Raw genomic sequence first — 19897 nt, 5'->3', positions numbered from 1 at the left:
GACACTTCAGACAGACTGCGAGTGTCAGCGACTGGATTTAAAAAAAAATCTGTTGTGAGGAAGGAGCGACAGTCCCGGTTATAAAATTATCCGAAACTATCGCAGTTATTATTCTTGCTTCTTAAACCCTCAAAACACCCCGAAATTATAACTTATGTGACTTTTCAAGTCGGCCACATGATGGTGCATAAATATGGTGAGTACCGTTCATGTAACGTTATATCTTTTTTTTCCCCACGTGTCACATTTTTTCTTATATACTCGGGTAAAGTTAAAGTTTTTAGGTTAATGCCAGCTCATTACGCCATCAAAGTTATTGCACGGCTTTTCAACGTCCCACGAACCCCCGCTGTAATCCCCTCGAGAAACCAGACTGTTGTTTTAGCCCTCAGGGAATGAGAAAGTTAAGAGTAAGTGGAAATTGTCAGCTTCCGTGCTGTTGGTATTATTATTGTTGTTGTTGTTGTTTTCTGAGATGTTATTCTCCTACTCGATCATAATGTTCAGGATTAGGTAGGAAACTGAAGTAGTAGATTTACCTTCGTGATGTGCATCAACTCTGCATTCTGTGTTCCTCACCACCCACCGGGTTCAACAACCAGCTGCACAGTCCTGATGGGAAAGAGAGAAATGCCTTTAAAGTGCTCTGCAGGAGACTATAACAGGCAGCAGCAGTGATACGTTTAGTTTAAAAAAAGGAGAAATCTTCCGTATTTTATTATTTATTTAAATTATTATAACAGTGTGTGTCTGTGCAAAGAAAAGCAGTAGTGGCAGTATTGTTGGCTACATGTATTTACATTTAATAATAGTTTAATTAGAGCTAAAATAAAGAGGTAAGTTTAGAGTAGTCAGGAATTTTTGTATGAACTGATTAATTGCTGACATTTTTGAAAATTGCAACTCCACGAATGTCTTTTTCTAGCCTCTCAAATGGGATACAGGTTCATAACACTGTTATTTCATTTCCCCTGTCTCTATGTAGCTTTGCTGCTGCTGTTGTTCTGAGACATGTATTTATTTTGTGAGGCAGACACAGCTAGGGCAGTGAGGCTGCTCAAGCAGTACCAGTCCAACCTGACCAGTCCAGAGGAACAGGCCTTGAAGACCAGCGTGGGCAAAGTGTCTTCCATCTTGGGCAGCCAGCTGTTTCAAGCCCTTCTCGGTAAGCTTGTTTTGAAGAAGAGAGTCTTTCGAAACTTTTCCCTCTAGCTTATGTTGCATCAGACCTTTCTCAGGATGTCCTTTCCAAACAACGCTTCCTCTTCATGTGTCTATCTTCTTAAGAATGGGAGGTATTTTTTTTCTTGATCTTCTTTAATTTACTGTGCGCTGTTGCCACACACTATCAGTATTAGATTTAGTGCAGCTGGTATAGTTTGATTTGCGTGGCCGTGTGATTGGCTGAAGGCTGACACAGGATGGAGACGGGGTCAGGTTGTATTAATTTGTATGGGAAGTTAACTGAGTCTAAATGTTTCCCAATTAAGTCTTATGAAAGAGGCCTTTCAGTCTGCCTCACAAAGGTTTGCTGTTTAACCACCTCTGTAGCATACTCGGATTGTAATAAAATCCCATTAAAGCCACGCTCAACTCAGTCTATCTATAGACTGTGCTGTTATAAACTCTGACCTGTCACACTGTTGAAACACAATTCCTCCTTTCAGTTTTACAAAAATAGGCACATTTATGTCTCATAAAACTGTATCAGCAGGGTATAGATCATAAAGTCAGAAAACTTTATTCACTTTAGCCAGAAGCAAATGTAACTGCTTCTGGCTAAAGTGTTTGCTAATAGTGAATCATGAGTTAATGTTAGTTGTAACCAGCTACACCTCCATGACAAGCTGAGTGTGGTGTGTTTTGTGTTTTTGGAAATGAGCCTGTGTGAACCTTATCCTCACTTCCTTTTAGAGCAGATAAGGCACATTACTTCAGTTTAGCAAATGGTTGAGTGGTCCTTCTAATTACCACAGCCATGTTATAATGATGCTTGCCCCTGGGTCTGCTATTGCTTCTGCTGACCCACTGCTGCTTCTTTGCTGGGGATCTAAGGGGGGAAGGGCGGCTATGACTCAGGCAGCAGTTAAAAATGATACGGTGTGGCTCGTTTTGCTAATGATGTATACTGAAGGGAGTTTAAGGTATACTTTCTTGTGCTGACTGATGAACCCTTTAAACATAAAGATAAAATGTATTGCTCTTTTTGCGTCTTGTCAAAGGTAAGGGGCTCATTATAGAGACTAATTTGTTGTACCTCATCACCCAGAGTCCACATTTTAAGACCAAATGAGTTGTTAAGTCTCATTTGAATGGTTTCTAAAAATGTAGGCTGGAGCAAATGGTGGATAGAACCATAAAAATGTGACTGAGTTTGCATGAATGGTTTAGGAAGTAGAGAATTTAAAAAAGAATATGTAGTCCCTCATTTTCAGAGGCTCAATTTGCACTGTGAAGCTCTGTGGGATTGGCAGCATTTGCAGCATTTGATTGGATCTGAGCAGAGAGTGTAGCCCTGTATACTGAAGAATTCATCCTTCTGCTTCTATCAGGAGTCACATCATCAGTAAACACCAGTGACCTGGTTTCACTGGCAACCATACATGCCCATGCCATAAAATTGCTTCAATCATGTGTGTCCGATGACGTGATTTGCTTTGGATTAGGAGTTGTTTCTCTCCTTATGCATACTTTTCTATTCCCATCATTTTGGCACAAGGTAATCTTCATTCATTCATCTCCTAAGATTTTCTCAGCAGGCTCTTTTAGGTGATTCCTGGACAGGTCTAATTTCCTCTTCTTGTTCTTGGGTTTGCATCTTGTTGTAAACTCTTTGCATTTCCATTCATGAAGGCATCTAACGATTGCATATATTAATAATGATACACGCACCTTATCAAGAGTTTTCTTGACTTGGTTAGATGTTGTGTCACTTGCACTGACATCTCCTTGGACCTTGTGTTTAAAATTGTAGTGAAAAGCTATAAAATACAAATTCAGTCCACCATTGAGGTGTACAAAAGTAAAACTAGAATGTTTGTGTCTTTCTCCAACAAATCATGGATCTAAATGTAACCGGTGTTGCCTTTATGTGCTGTTAAGTCAATCACAACGTGTAACACATGAAGAAAAGCAATTGAAATACTTGCTTTTAATCTGATGCACTGATTGCAAGAAGTCTATCATGCTTGTGCTGACGATAACCTCTGAAATTGTCTGTAGATACTGATGTTTTCTTGAGTCTCAAAAGATTTTTTTATCCATACTCACTGAGTTTAGGGATTAAAAGTTTATTGCACTTTGGTGCAGGCTTAAATATGCAGTTGGGGTTTTTTCATCACAATGAAATAACTGTTGATTGCACAGTTTAGTGGCTTTATATTAATGACACCACTGGTTTGCATCGAGGCTACAATGTTGCAAGCCTTAGTGCTCTTTACTCGTTTTGTTCCCTACTGAAGATCAGCCTGTAGCTGCTGGGTGGAGGTTTAGTATCATTCAGGGTTCTTCTCTACCTTTGGATTAGCATGCTGTCTGTGCAGATGTTTGCAAAGAGCTAATGTTGTGCTAGCAACATCAGCTTTTTTGGTTCTTTTCCTGCACCTTGGCTCATGTGATGAGTCACATGATCAACAGTAGTTCAACGACCCTCTTAAGAGACAACGCCAAGTAGGGTTTACCTGGGACTCTCCACCATTTGGTTGTTGGAACTGAAGAAGCATCTTCACGAAACTTAAAGAAATCCAGTCACTTTCTTTCCAAGCTCTTTAAATTATTATGAACTGAACGACATAATGAAACTACTTCTGTCCTGAATGCAGTTTGCACTTTACAGTTGTGCTGCTACCATTCCACGCTACCATAAATGGTAATGTGATTACAGTAATGTGTTACTTTGTACTGGATAGATGTCACCCTTTTGTTAGAATGCTAACCAAAGCTATTGAACTAGGTTAACTTGTTAAAAAAATCACCCTAAAGTTGAGAGAGAAAGTCACCAAAAAACCCCATGTGGTTACTGACCATTTCTCCAGGTATTAGTGGACATTTGACCATGCACTGTTTTAATGTAATCAACCTGAAATCAGATCTAATGTATTTTATTATTTATTGAGGTGAGGGAGACTCGGAGAGGATTAGCTTTCAGGATTCCAAACATTCCTCGCAAAGAATGTTCAATCAGGGCCGAGCCTGAGGCCGACAGGAAAATAAATAGCTCTAGGCTCCCATGCGAGCCTCTTCCAGGCCGTCCTGGCTCTCTGGACCATCTGCACAATGTGTGAGGGTAGAAGAAGTAGAAGAGCCGTCTGGTCGCTGTGTCTCAGGTGAATGGTTGAAGAAGACTGGCCCCTCATTCAACATGTGGTTCTCATCAGTGCAGGCGGAGTGGAAGAGCAGCCGGTTCATAGCACTAATAGGAATACAGTGCAGTATAAACATTACTCATCCTCTTATCCGCTCCTGTTGTGTTTGCCTTCACATGCTCAGGGCCATGTGAACTGGTTCATATGGGCCATTTAGTCTAATGGTGGGAGGAAATTTTCTGGAGCAGGGACTGTGTTGTTCAGAAGAGATGAAAGACCTGAGTCTGAAAATCTGCCATTTTCAGACTCTAAAGAAATTGATGCATAGTAAAGTATTCTGTCTTTACAGTTTCTTTAACTTTGATACTCTGCGGGAAGTAAAGAGGTGTTGCACGTCCCGTGGGAAGGTTCAGCGTTCATCCATTTGGATGTCAGCATGGCTGCACAGTCACAAACAAAGGTTGCCTTAACTGCGCATCTACCCTTTTGTTCCAACGTACAAACATACAGTGGGGAGCACGGGGTGCTGCTCGCTGTGAGTTGGGGCAAACATACAGGCCGACACACTTTCAATTACAGTGGAGCCTAAATTCCTGGGGAATATTTCATTTAAACAGCGACAAGGGAGGGAATTGTTTGCCCTGCCTTAAAACTGTGACCTAGTTTTCTGTCAATGTGTTGCTCTGGTGAGCAGTGGGTTGCTCATCATCATGTAAAGAACCAGGGGCACTGTCTTTTTTTGTTTGTGATTCAACCAGGCAGGAAGTACAGAGATGATGTCAGTCTAATTAAATAGGTACATGACAAAAAGAAGAGGCCTGCAATGCACCGATCATGCATGCAGATATTTTGGAGGACTGTGGATGAGGGGGGAAATGCGGGAAAACCCCCTTAAACTGTGACAAAAAAAGCTTTCGACCAGACGCCCCAAAATAGACCCAGAAATCGGTCCTGTGAAAGAGACTTCTGGTCTGGATTGTGTGTTGTGTTTTATGGTCAGGAATTTATGTGGTCTGTGAGGGTTGGAACAGTTCAACGATTTCTTTTTTAACTTTGTTTGGAAGGTCGCTGAAGTGGAAAAAAGCGAAAGCCCTGTACGAAGTGTGTCTGTGAATCCTGATCTCAGAACACTTCAAGATGTGATTGAGCACCTTTCTCTCACTTGTTAACTCTGCCAAAAATAGATGAGTGATGTAATTAGAAGTGTTAGCTGTGTGAAAACAAGCCAGGTGTCCAAGATGCAGCTGAAGCATGGCCTGCAAAACTTAACTAAACTAATATTTTTCAAGATTTAATCAAGGTTGAACTTACCGGTACTTTTCTTAAATACATAGACAGGTGGACATTCGTTAGTTTGTGCTCCTACATTTTGAAGCCTCAAGTTGAGTGTTTTGGCCTTAACCATCTACCATAATCATAAACTATGTCAAAACTATAAAAGGACTCGCTGAGGTTTTCAATCAAGGCAGCAGCATAGCTATTTTCTCTTAGAATGTACCCATTCAAGCTGATATCTGCAACCAGTTGTCCCTTGTCGACCATTAGAAAGAATGCACTACAGAAAAGGAGTTTAAGTCTGCTGTTCCTAATGGTGGACAGAATGGTTTGCTCCTTAGAAAGGGTGGGGGAGGAGGCCGGTGAAGCTGCTGCTCACCTCAGGGTCTCAGCAGGGGCCTCGGGCCTCATTTTCTCTTGATTGTTCGCCTTTGTCTAAAGTTTATTTATGCTTTAATGCACCTAGCCCATCTTAAAATTGAGGCAAAAGACAATACATGTAAAGATGAGCTTGAGTTCAAATTAAACTGCCGTAAGATTGAAGGCTGCTATTAGAATCAGAATCAGAGAAACTTTATTAATCCCAAAGGGAAATTGAGTTTTAGAATATCAGGATCCTCCAGCTTGAGTTAGTGTCAAAAGAGTAACACTGAGCCATTTTCTGTGCCTCCTTAACAAAGTCAAGAAGGTACTACTGGTCCTTCTGTTGTTCCTCATCTCTCTTCTTCATTGTGAGTAAGACTATTGGTCTATTCCTTCGGTTTCAGAAAACTGAAGCAGAGACCTTCTTTCATTTTTGTGCTTCCATTGCTGTTGCTTTGCATTAGCCAAAGTATCTTTGGTCTCTTCCGTTTCACTACAAGCTGGTTGATAAGGCACAAGAGGCTTGTGCAGCTCCCTCAACTGAAGATAGCATCATATACGACAAATTTAAAGGTACCAGAGTTGGTACCCGAGGCTGCTCTCTTGTAAAATGAAGAGAACCTCTTTTCAAACAATTTTTAAGTTTGCTTTGACAGATGGGATGTACCAAGCAAAGTTACTGGCTTTCAAACACTAAGTGAGCTGATGTTGTTTGAACAGTTCGAGAGCTGTGTCTCAGAGCAGATTGTGCTACATTTGAATGAATAAAATGTAACCACCCTACAGCAGGCTAAAGTTCTGCTGCAGAAATTTGCCTTGACCTACAAGAGTATTTGTGTGAGTAAATGTGAAAGATCCAACTGTGAGCATACGTAGAAAAATGCTGCATTTTAGCCCCAATAAGCTAAAGGTGGTCCACCAAGTCCAAAGCCAGAGAAACAATGTTACTACTGTCATAAAGCAGGGCATGCCTTTGCTGTCTGTCTGTCTCTCAATCGTAAAAGCAGCAACCTCAGCAAACAAGGCAAGTAAAAGCTGTTGATAAAAAAAGGGAATTCTTCTGAGAGCCTTTGTTGAGCTAGATGAACCAGATGATTGCTTTAAACCATGCATCTTTGCCGGATCTGTGTCATTGACAGGATCAGTAGTCAGGAAAAATATTAAGCAATACTGGCGGCTCAGTCTCTCGGATCTTTTTCCACCTGGCGCAGAGACTTCCTGTAATCTAAGCTCCTCAGTAAGATGTATAGTGATGGCTTTGCATTAGTTTTACGTTTCAGATTTGACTTTATTTAAAAAGTAATTGACTCCATTTAGCATTTGTATACATTTTAATGTTGAAATCCAAAAGTATTAATACACAATAACTTCAAACTATTTGATATTTGTAAATAAGCAGCCTGATATTCCTGTGTCACCTGATTGTCCTATACCTGCAACTCCTAAAATCCTGTGTGCAGATGTCAGTAAAGTTGTGGTTTCAGTACTTCAGCATCTATCTAGCTCTGTAGAACTGGAGCAGGAACACAAGTGGAGTTACACTTTTTTTTTTTTTAATATTAATTAACACTTAAGCTGTTTCTGTGCAGTTTGGCACACAGTCTGTCTATTAGTTAAAGGTACTGTGGCTGTATCTTCAAGGGAAGAAAAAAACATGAATGTGTGAGAGACAGTACTGGAAAGAAAGATGAGCGAATATGTTAGAAAGCTGAGTACTGCTCAGGAAGTGACATTTGATAACCCTATAAAATTTAGACTTTTGCCTTGAGTAATTTATGTTTGTTTGGGTTTTTGTGTCACAGTAGATCTCTACACGACCTGCTGCTTAGATATTTGGTTATTTTATGTCATGAGGCGTCTTCAAAATAAAACGATTGTGTGTATTTTTGTCAAAGATTGTGTGAGAATAATATACAAGTGCATGAACAAGTAGGCCTTTTACAGCTCACAGTAATAGTCTATCCTAGCTTGTGCATGGCAGCCTGTGGTGTCCAATGTCTCTGTGAGGTTAGGTCAAAGGTCAGGTGGTAGTCTTCAGTTTGAATTTAAGCTGATGATTATCTTTAGCTTCACTTCCTAAATTCCATCTTTAGATTAGCTTTATACAGCTAAAAGGTAGAAAGTGGCATAGCTGCCTGCTATATAAAGTCAACAAATGATTCTTTACCTTCATAAACATCTATTTCGAATAAAACGCAACAGAAATGAATAGTTTTATTCAGTTATATAAATATTCATTAAGAAACATATTCAGATCAGAACAGATTCCATTGAATTTTATGTTTTACATTACACTGATGTATAAAATTAATTGGAAAATTGACATGGAAAATATTCATGCCCTTTTTGGGCTTGAATATTTTTTGAGTACAGCAGTAGCTCGCACTAACCAGATGCTTTATTGGGGTATACCTTGATAGTACCAGGTTGGACTCCCTTTTGCCTTCAGAACTCACAAGGTTCAACAAGGTTGGGGAACATCTATCAGAGCTTTTGGTCCATATTGACCATACATACATGATGTCAGTCTCCTGTTCCACCACATCGCAATGAATTGAAACCTGATGACCGTGGAAGCCGATTGTGCTTTGTTATGTTCAGGTTAGGAGGATACCACTGATACAAGACGTGTTGTTTATGACAAATTCTCACCCAGCAACATTTTCCAATATTCTTTTCTGTTTCTTTGTAGCTGACAGGAGTGGCCCCAGCTGTGATCCTCTGCTGTTGTATCTACTTCAAGGTTCAACATGTTGTGTGTTCAGAGGTGCAGTTCTGCATACTTTGTTTGTAACAAGTTTTGTTTGAGTTATTGTTGTCTTTCTAGCGGCTCCAAGGAGTCTGACAATTCTTGTTTGACCTCTGACATAAACAAGGCATTCTCACCCAGAGAACTGCAGCTCGCTGGATATTTTCCCCGTTTCGGACTATAAACCCTAGAGATAGCTGTGCACAAAAATCTTCGTAGATCAGCAGTTTCTAAAACACCCAGACCAGCAGACACAGATGCAAAGCAAAATTCTTTACTATAAGAGTTGATCTTGTATTGGATTTAGACTTTTCAGGTAGAGAGAAGTCACTTTTAAATAAAAATTTTGCTCAACCATCAGTAACAATAAATTTTCAGCAACTACTCTGTGTGGGGATATGAGGATACCTTTTTTTTTTTTTCAAATGATTGTCTTTAGGCATTTTTTTCTTTTATTGGACAGTGACCTGGAAGACTGGAAAACAAGCAGTCAGAGGCGGGGTGTAAAATGCAGTCGGTTTCTCAGCTGGAATTAAGCTGAGGACGTTTTAGTTATGTTGCATGCACTGTATCCATTCACTATTGGGATGCTTATATAACACAGAGAGATAATAAACACAGTGACAGTGTGGCGTACTACAATATGTGTAGAAAATAATGAGGTAAAGTAAGGAGGCTCATTTGCGTGACTGTGGATATTTGCATCTATATGGAATTAGGTTATTGCAGGTAGGCCCACAGCATGTTTGCGTGTCTGCATGTGCATAAGAGTTTGTGTAAGTGAGGCTGCGCTTTAGTCAGCTGGTCATCAAACTGCTCTGCCCACACATGGCTTCACTCCTCCACATTCAGACACAGTGATGAGTCACATGCTCCATTCTTACACTTTTGTTCTTACAGCGTCTTGTTGGGACATACTGACTCTTGTCTCTCCGTCTCACACATGCACATAGACTTTGAGTCCCCGTTTCAATAAGAGGTGCACATTCTTGAAAGACATGTTTAAAACGTTTCACCTCCAAAGTGTTTTGCAGCCCATTTTTGTCCTGACAGTGAACTGTGCGAAGTTGATGAACTCTTCTGCAACCTCTTTATGTCAACACTGCAGTAACCAGGCGCTCACTTGGCATCAGCAAAATTGTCTCAGCGCATTCTTGTCAAACGGCTGCCACTCAGCGGCTGACCGTGGGACATGGGCCAAGAAGTGATGAGAAGACTTCAGAAGAAGGGGGGAGGAGTTAAAGAGTGCGCTGAGACTTACTCACTTTTGATTGAATTTCATGCTGCCTAACAATTAATGGCAAATGCTTGATTAGCCCTGCCCATGCATGTAGTTTTGGGGGATCCCTGTTTCCTAAAAGTCTAGAAAAAAGAACTCGTGTGGCTCCGGGGAAAATCTGATATAGACATTAATGCTCCTAAGTTCTTTTATTAGCACCACTGGTGGCTTTACGGTGTCGTTATTATTAGCTGTTCTTTATGTTTAGCTGTCATGTTAGTACATGCTAATCAAAGATGGTTACCATGGTTACACTATCCTTGAATAATAACTATATTAGCGTTGTCTTGGTTGTAACCAGGAGTTTCTTGAATTACTTGTCAGCTCTGACCATTCTCCTCTGACCTTTGGCAGAGAACTGCTGCTCACTTGATATTTTCTCTTTTTCAGACCATACTCAGTAAAGATGACCACCCGAGAGATGGTTGTGTGGGGAATCCCAGTAGATCGTCAGTTTATAAAACACTCACTCACAGTCCAGCAACCATAACAGATTCAAATTCAGTTAAATCACATATTTTTTTCCCAACCCAACATAACAGTAAAGCATCCTGGTACTGCAACTTCTGCATGCGCGCCTATTTCACACTTAGGAGAAGCAAAGCATGACATCCACATGGTGGGCCAGGGTTACATGCTTTGCTGTGATATCGAGTTGATTTTGTCCCTTTCTGATGCTCATGTGTTGAAGTGGCCAAATTTGCTAATGCAAGAGTTTATAAATTGTCCCATCAGTCAGCTAGAGTGAACTACATGTATTGATTCGTTAATATGTGTAGAAGTCTTGGCGTAAAACCGAGTTTCAAAGCAAAGAGATCTTAAAATCACATGTCGTGTAAGTGATCTGTGACACTGACAAATAACAACGTGCAGGATGTTTTTCTTTCTTTTTTTGTGACACACTCTTGTCAGGTAGTATGATAAATTATAATGTTAGACACAGACTTGATGATGTACTTAGTCAGTACCTGAGTCATGTAGTTCAGCAAGAAGATAAGAAGAACACTTGCAAATATGGAGACATAGCTTCCATGTAAACAGACGACTCCCACCCCCACATTTTTACCAACTGTACCCTTGAGGACAAAAAACAGACTTCTCCCCAAGTGCCGGTGATTGATCGGCGGATTCTTTAACGCATCCAAAGCAGTTAGACGACTGAGAACTTACAAAGATGTAGAGATGACAAAGTAAAAAAAAGAAAGTCTTTTGCTGTAATGTTTGTTGTGGTCCAAGTAAAGGGAAAAAAATGCTTATTATAGTTTTCTTTTCCTCGCAGATATTCAAGAGTGTTACGAGGTGACCTTGCAACTGAACACAGAACAAACTGTTGTGAAAGAAGACAACAGGCGTGATGTGTGGGAGGTAAATTTCCTGCTTTACATTATATATTTCAAGAAAATAAGCTTAATGTTCACACGTGCTGTTGTGCACTTTGCTGTTACTCAGTAGGCAACGCTAGATGTCATTACCTGTGTCCCTCGCACTCCTACACGGATAACATGTCACCATGAGTCACAGTAGCTATGACTTCAACCTGGTGAGTGAGTGTCAGACAGAGAAAAAGTTGGACGGGGGCACCCATGGGTAGAGGGAGAAGAGGAAATTAGACAGAGTCAAAAGAGCGCTGATTACCATTTGCTCATCAGTGGGAGTCAGCCAGTCCTGTCATTATAACAAGTGTTTATAGTCGCATGGTTATTTAGAATATTTTTAGTGTGGGACGCAGAATGAAGGGAGATTTTATGTAGGCCTAAATGTTTTTAAATGTACAGCATCGTGGAGGCAAGTGATGTAAAACAAATCCACACATTCTGGTTATATACAGACACTTTTTTGTCACTTATCCCCTAATGGCCTTTAGATGGGTTGGAACTGCTCACTTGATATCACTTGTGTGCTTTAATGTTGCTTTGCAACTTTCCTTGAGCTATGCCAAAATGTTAATGAAATTGATCTTTGGCTGACTTCAATAACTCATTAGCTGAATGGCCTTTGTTCTTTTTCTTTGTAGCCAAGAGAGATATGCTATAGCGTCTGTATAATAATGACGACATGAGTGTGCCTACACATTTGTTTGCAGTTTGAGTCCCCACGCAGGCTGGACCGGCACAACATGATTTCAATTTCAGCACCAAATTTTTAAATGTAATTTTAAAAAATGTAATTTGAGGCACAATGGCTAGCTTTCATTCTTTTAAGCAAAGAAACCAGATTCTTGAACTGAAATGTCAGACTAATACAATTACACTGGCCTGAAATACTCTTCAAAGACACTGTTGTCGTTTAATCCAGCTAATTAACATGCTTAGTAAAACCAAGACTGTATTTCACCTTGTGAGTGTGGAGCAGTTTAGTGATAGATTATTAGGAGATGATTTCAGATCTGCTCAAACATCAACTGAATGAGCACTTACTTTGCCTTTAGGTGACTGGAGTCTTGGTAGCGTTGAAAGACGACCATTAGCTGCCATCAAAATACTTCAGAGGTGACAAAAGCCCCCTCAACATTGGTTTTAAAGCTTTTCTCAGTTTTAATGTATTACAAAATATAATGTGTGATTTTGAATTCATTGGTGAGCTACAGAGAGGAAGTATGCTGGAAAATACAGACTTGCTCCCTCTGCCAGTCATCACAAGCCATCATGGCAAACTCGATAGGCGTATGAGTTTACATATGACTGTTTGTTTTGACATAGACCACAGATAAGATCAGACTTAGTTCATTTTTAGCAGATATAGTATCTTTAATCTCCATATTTACCTTTATAAAGTATTTACTTCGACCAAGCTGCCTGACTGAAACACTGATTCCCTAATTTTGCTCAGGACCCATTTTACCATAAATGGGGATCCTTCATAGTTTATTTAGCTTTAGTGCTTTTTTCTGTTTATTGTTTTCTGCTGATTAATTTGCTGCCTGATGCAGCTTCTTTGCTGTTTATTATTTACTAAGTGCTGTCCCAGATCCCATGTTACACAGTTTTCAGTGTAAAAAAAGGGAGATATGTCAATATGGGGTTTATACAAATAAATTAAGCAGTCCAAAAAAGAGCCAACTCTGTAGAAAAGACATTAAATTGTAAACGGTGATTTATGTATGACAACTGATGGCTCACGCTATACCTCCTAGATGACTCATTTTAAAAATAAGCATAGATTTTTTCTCAGGATGGTCGTCACATTTCTGATCCACTCCAGCTGCTCTTTGTGTTTGGTGTGATGGGATCAATAATAACTTTCATCCACAGTCCAATAATTCGATTGATGCTGTTTTTATGAATCCTCATGTGGCTTTACATCATGTAGGACTTTTTTCAGTGCCTTTTGGTTTATGTAAAGGAAGGTGAGAGTAATTCAACATTCAACATGGGAACTAAGGTTTAATCTAACATTATTCCTTTATGCTTAACAGCCCTTCCCCCAAGTCAATCACTTAATGTCAGTGTGTTTTTTTTTTTAAATTTTCATAACTCTGAACTGGATTATGGCTGGTCAGTTGAACAGAGGAACTGCACTAAACTTGTCATCCACTTGATTGTATTGAACTGATGCTGCAGAGCAGAAGACTTTTTCTTTTACAATCATCTGTTCCAAAAAATAGTCATTTTTAAAAATTAACCGTGCTTTCTTACAACCTTCCCCCTTGCTGGGCAGTTAAAAAAGTAGCCCTGGTTTGAAATCACTGGATTATTCAAGCATAAATTGTTGCTTATTGCAGGGCCATGTGTTCAAACTTTGTCACTCCCCATGGTAGAGGATCTAAACCATAAATTATGACTGTGGCTTGAACTTTAGTCCAACATCCTAAGCTCGTCTCTGTGCATCTGTGATCCACCCTGTTCAGCTTCTAATTCAGTGCAACATGCCTCTTGATCCATTCCCCCATCCTTCACTGTCTGGATCCCAGCTGCTTGTGAGGCCTATAGGCACAGTCCTGGAAAGAGAGAAGCTGCTGGAAGGATGCAGCAGTCATAGTGGGAAGTTTAAGGGAAAGAAAGAGAGCTGCTTAATGGACACCCGACGAGGTGCTCATCAGTATTCTAGCCATACGATCACCTGAGTGGAGGATGGGAGGGAAACTAAATGAGTCTGCAAATTCCCTGATTTGGTGCAGAGTAGCAGGTGAGAGTGGAGAATGGGTCCTTTAGAAAATAAATAAAAGAAACCATAAGAGAACAAGTTAGTTTCATGTGATTGATTTCATAGTGGTTATTTAATGTTTTGGTTCCAAGCTAAGTGTGATGTCACTAGTTTGGTTGTATTGGGATATAATCATGAAATATCAAAAGAATAGAATTTAAATATATCATGAATTCCAAGTGTTATAGGACTTGAAGTAATTAATTGAATGACTGCACCAATTTGCAGATGTCTGGCTATGAGTGCTGTGCAAAAGGCATACTGTTAGCTTCCAGCATTAGAAGGGGCTACAGCTGCACTGTCTGCCAGTGTCAGCTGACCTGCCTGTCCTAAATGTGGAGAAGGTGCCATCAAAGGACACACTCACTGAGCCTCACTAATGTAAAGAAAATGTTGTGAGAAGACTGCAAACTTCACATTGATGTAATTCTGATGGTTGAATTTTGCCTTCCAACTCTCTTCCAGTTGGTTACATAGATGCCAGGTACAGCTGCCCGCATGCTTCAGCGTGTGGGTGTATATATATTATCTTTTCAACTTGAGCAAAAGAGGAGCTTTCATTTTAATTTAAAGCCATCGGAAGGAAGTTAAGAGCTTTTATTTGAAAACGAATTTGAAAAATTGGTGGAAACACGTGGTTGCAGATTTGCACAGGTGATGGCCTGCTCTAAAGGCTGCCCTCTGCTGTCAGTTAAGGGTCTTTATTCAGTCTATGTCCAGGCTTAGGACACTGTGTTTAGTTTCCTCATATAATATATTTGCTAAACTTTGGCTGTCTTGTGTCTTGCGCCCTTTTTACAACAAACAGTGCTGTGCTGCATTTTTTTTCTTAACTTTCTGATTTTCCAAAGCTACTCTCTCTCTTCAACACAATGTTATTTCACAAGATTGGGAGTCACTCCTGACTGTTTTTTAAATTTAAAAAGTATTTAAAATTATTACATAAAAAGTTTTAAATAAGCAAACTTGTTTCCTTGCAGAAATCTAAGAACACTAATAGGATACATGTGCTCATTTCTCTTTATGATACAAGAGCTAGTAGGTGACTATTTTTTTTAGCATAAACCCTGAAGACTTGGAAAATAGCTAGCCTGGTATTGTTAAATGTCTGTCAGAAGTCCTGCTTAGGGTTCAGGAAGCATCTTTGACAGACTAAATAATTTAAAAATACAAAAGAAGGTAAAAAAAAAAAAAGTATATACTGTATTGGTAAACTGTAGAGGTGCTGGTAGACTGATAAATTTATACTTGAGACATAGCTAGATTAGCTGTTAGCTCTTTATGCTAAACTAAGCTAGCTTGTTCGTCCTAGCTCTGTTGGTGTTGTCAGATTATTTACAAATGCAGTTAATGTCATGTTTAGGATCAGTAATGTTATGTTTGGATTACAAGACATGTAATCTACTCCGAATACCTAATACAGAAAACATAATACTTTGTTTAAAAAATAGATGCACACTTCAAAATTTTGAGTTCTGCAATTGTTTTCAAAAAGATTTCAGAGTGATTTTTTCATATTTAGCATTTCCTGTTGGTTAAATTAGTACTACAGTTTGTAAATCTGTATAACATATTACACATCTTTTTCATAGGATTTATTATGAATGATAATAATAATATATTCAACAAAACTCACTATCTTTGTTAGACATGTCTGTTCAACTTCTTGCTAACACAAATCTCTAGTCAGCCAACATGGCAGCAACTCAGTGCATTTAGAAATGTAGACATGGTCACGATGACCTGCTCAAGTTCAACCTGAGCATCAGAACGGACAAGAAAAGTGATTTTAAGTGACTCTGAATGTGTCATGGTTGTTGTTGCTGGGCGGGCTAGTCTAGCAATTTCAGAAACTGCTGGTCTACTGGGATTTTCCCAGACATCTCTAGGTTTTTACAGAAAATGGTCCAAAAAAGAGAAAATATCCAGTGAGCAGCAGTTCTCAGGGAGAAAGTGCATTGTTGATGTCAGAGGTCAGTGGCGATTGACCAGACTGCTTTAACAAATTATGCAGAAGAGCATCATTTACCTATATACTTAATGCCATTTGAAAATTAATGTATATGATTATCTTTTCTGGTATCCACAAGCGTGTCCATGTTATTGCAAGACAATATTTTTACGTTACTTGTCTGAAAAACAAATACTATGTGTGTCCCCTGCAGGATCAAGAGGGACAGAGTGTGTCCCGGGTCCGAGTGACCAGCAGGAGCAGCCCTCAAAAAGTGGAGCGAGTTTCTGGTTTGGTGGCTCGTTCTCATGTCGACGTGCCAAAGGTGAGTTACGCAAAGCAAAGATTTGCTTCCATGGACTGTCATGAACTCAACTTTTGCTCAATGATCCCATTAAACGTCAGAAAGACGATACTGTGACGCTGATGATGTGATGCTTACAAAATTTCCACGACAGTTATTGAGCTTTTTATTATGGTAATACTGAACACCGTGGTTAATAGTATATCATAAAACACTTAAAGGCCTAAAATATGTGGTCATATAATTCACCATGCTGAGGATCTCACTGTAGCTACGGGCTGGTTTTAAAAAGATTTAAATAAGTAATTTAAGACTGTGCAATATATGCTGTCCCTGAATCAGCGTTTTCTTAGTCACTCGTTATTCACTATGATAGTTCTTTTTTTCCACACAGTTTAATGTCAGACTACCGTACTTCAGTCAATGTAGTCATTGGTTTCTTGTCCACAGTCTCTAAGTTTGGACTATCCCTAACCTGACAACATTTGACTCCTGGAGAACGTTCACTGGTTCCCGAAAGCCATCTTTAATTGCTCTGCTTAGTCCTTTATTTTCTAGACAGTACGGTGAGAGGTGAAACTTCTCCCACCAGAGAAAGATTTGCTCTGGTGTCTTCTTAACCAATATCAGTTGTTGACCTCTTGGTATACATGCAACTTTTACAACAACAAGTGAGCATGTCTTGACAAAAGTTACAAAATGCATTGATTTATCATATAGGCTGACTATAAACAGGGTTAGTTTTTTAACTTTTTTTGCTGCATGAGTATGACTCAACCTTGGATGTCAGTCCTTCTTATGAGTTAACAAAAGTGCAGCACATGTTTTCAGATAGATAGACAAAAGCCCAAAGTACTATTTGTTTAACTAGCTTGCTATGAGGTAAAAGGCAAATACCGCCCTCATGTCTGTCTATTAGATGTGAAGTTTACTTTGGTTTCGGACTAGAAACAGTGGGAAAAAACTGGCTTCGCTTGTCAAAATGTCACAAAATCCATATTACCAACATGTATAAATTTCACAGATTAACACCTTCTCTTTGTTTGATCTCCAAGTGAAAAAAAATGTAAAAACTACATTGTGTGGATTATGATTTTTGTTTGGATAGAAAAAATTAAATGTGCTGTTTTCAGTCCTGCTAAAAGAAGCTAATTACCTGGCACCTCTTGTTTTATTGTGCTGTAACTTTTGGCAAGACAGCAGATAAGCTTCTTGCCAAAGTGATACCAAAATGATGCTTCTCCAAATGCCAAGCGGTCTCTTTAAAGGATTGTGGCTCATCTGATGCTTACACGAGCAACATGCTCAGTCCTCATCTTTCATGTGAGAGATATGTCTCAGTAGGCTGCCATGTTCTTCAGTGCTTTTAAAGGCCGCCGTGTTCACACGCATTTCCCCATTACAGCACGGCCAGAGGCACATGGCAGCACAGTGGCTGCAGGCGTTGGCTTTTGAGCTAAGCCCAGAACTAGTGCAGTAGGTGTGTGTGTGTGTGTGTGTGGGTGTATGTGAGGGGGGCGTTTGGATTAGTGGACTTGGACCAGGTAAAAGATGAGGTGATGCAGGCTGTGGCTGCGAGCACATGGATTCATTGTGCTTGTATGATAATGCCTGCATAATAAAACAGTGACAGCACAGGTTGATTCTGGTATGGATAATATGGAGCTGGCTGCGTATGTGTGTGTGTGTGTGTGTGTGAGACTCCCTCTTTCACATGAAGGAGGGAGATGAGGAGGCGCAGGGGAAGGGAGGGACTGTAAGGGAGAGAATGGGGGTGTAAAGAGAAAGCTATAGTGGGGGAGGCTGGAGAGAGACAGCAAGGCGGCTGAGAGGCGAGGGCCGGTGCAGTGCAGAGCTGGAACGGACACCCAGAGCTCAGCCTTCCGCGGGTTGCCATGGAAACCACATTCCTCCCCCGCCTGCATCCCTACAGACTGCTCTGACTCTCTTTCTCTCCATATCTATCTCTCCCCTCGCTCTTCTCTATGTTTTATCCCGTCTTTTTCATTCCTCTTTTAATTTGCGTCTTTGTTTTCTTTCTCCTCTCTCCCTCCATCTGGCTCTCTTCTGCTGTCATGCCGTACATGCTTTGAGCACATTCGTGATGATGCACACTCAGCAAGCACAGTGATTTCAGAAGCGTTGCACTCTGTGGCAAGGTGGATGGGTAATTACACAGTTTATTTTGCATTCCCATGCACTCACGGATGCATAAGCACTTTGTTGTTTTCTCAGCATCTCTCTGTTTTTCTTCTCTCTATTTTTACTTCCCCTTCTGTTCAGCACCATGCTTCAGTAATGCCCCCTCTAGTCATCGCATTTCTGCCCACACACAGGGCACCTTAGCTCGGTTTCTCCTCTGTTACGGCATCTGCAGTGGACCTCAACCACCTTCATCACATTTTATCAGCTACTTTCACCTGATCCTATAACCTCCTACTTGAACCAACCCCCCCTTTTCTTATTGCTCTTTTTCCTGCCTCTTCTTTATGCGTGTACGAAATCTGCATAAACACTGTTCCTTATCCTTGCAGCTCTGATAAAATCTCTCACTCTCCTCTTTTCCTGTCTCCTTCATTTATCTCCATGTGTATGCTTCTCTCTCTCATTATTCCATCAGTTGGAGTTTCATGTGTGTGGTGGAGCAGCTGTTCTCTGCCACTAAGGCCTATTAATAGGAGTCTTAGGCATGTAGCCTCAGTTTTCTGCTTCTGAAATGCTGGGAGAGCATTGTGGCGAATCTAAATGATCTCACTCATTTGAATTAGACTGACTGACTTGCTGTCTTCTCACCCTGTGCGAATTACTTGCCTCCCATCAACACATCACCTGTCAGTGAAATATATATCTCACATATTCTTCTATAATCTGGGAATTCCTTTCAGTGGATGTAATGATACCCGAGAGACTTGTTTCTTCATCCCCTATTACAGTTGGTTAAGGCTACAGTACAAGATCTTATTATGTGTTGATTGGGAGCTGCCTCTTTAAGACTGCCTCACTACCGATTGTCCTTTTATGGTGCTAAATCCGGTCAGGTGACGAAGGAGCAGTTACACAGCTTCTCTGAGAAATGCCTAGAAATGACTGAAAAGTTCAATAGATGGTCCGTGCAGTGGTTGGGAGGGGGGGTTGTAATGCTCGTTATGATAGCGTGTGTTTGTTACAGGGTGTCCAGGTGGGTTCATGTAATAAGAGAGCTGTGAAGGCTGCTGCTGAGCTGATTGTGTCGGGGGTGCCGAAAGCTGAAATGAAGCATCTCTGTTCAAAAAGCAAATTATGTGCTCCTCCCGTGTGTCATAACTCAAGCAGAGGGTCAGAGGTCGCAGTCTTAGTTTTAGCCATAAATCACCTAATGCTGTTTGCCTGAACACAATATTAACAAGGATTTTCTTACACACTCTGGACACATTTAATTCAGTTCAATTCAATTTTATTTATATAGCACCAGTTCACAGCAACAGTTGCCTCAAGGTGCTTTATATTGTAAGGTAAAGAATAAGCAAGCACTTGGCAACAGTGGGAAGGA

General features: G+C 40.2%; 1 protein-coding gene across 1 annotated transcript in view; it reads left to right on the top strand.

Moving 5' to 3' along the window:
• The first annotated feature begins 100 nt into the window (after positions 1 to 100).
• The window catches only part of dlg3 (discs, large homolog 3 (Drosophila)), an 80239-nt gene continuing 60442 nt past the window's right edge, over positions 101 to 19897 (top strand). The window contains exons 1-4 of the mRNA XM_085432413.1: positions 101 to 196; positions 1034 to 1165; positions 11250 to 11335; positions 16279 to 16389. Coding sequence (XP_085288539.1) covers positions 178 to 196; positions 1034 to 1165; positions 11250 to 11335; positions 16279 to 16389 — 348 coding nt within the window. The 5' untranslated portion in view covers positions 101 to 177. The remainder of the gene's footprint in view (positions 197 to 1033; positions 1166 to 11249; positions 11336 to 16278; positions 16390 to 19897) is intronic.

This window comes from Copadichromis virginalis, linkage group LG2, assembly GCF_057382275.1.
Source record: "Copadichromis virginalis isolate Kocher_CV1m ecotype Utaka linkage group LG2, C_Virginalis_male_GT1.1, whole genome shotgun sequence".
Lineage (NCBI taxonomy): Eukaryota > Metazoa > Chordata > Actinopteri > Cichliformes > Cichlidae > Copadichromis > Copadichromis virginalis.
This window is presented reverse-complemented; position numbering and strand designations above follow the sequence as displayed.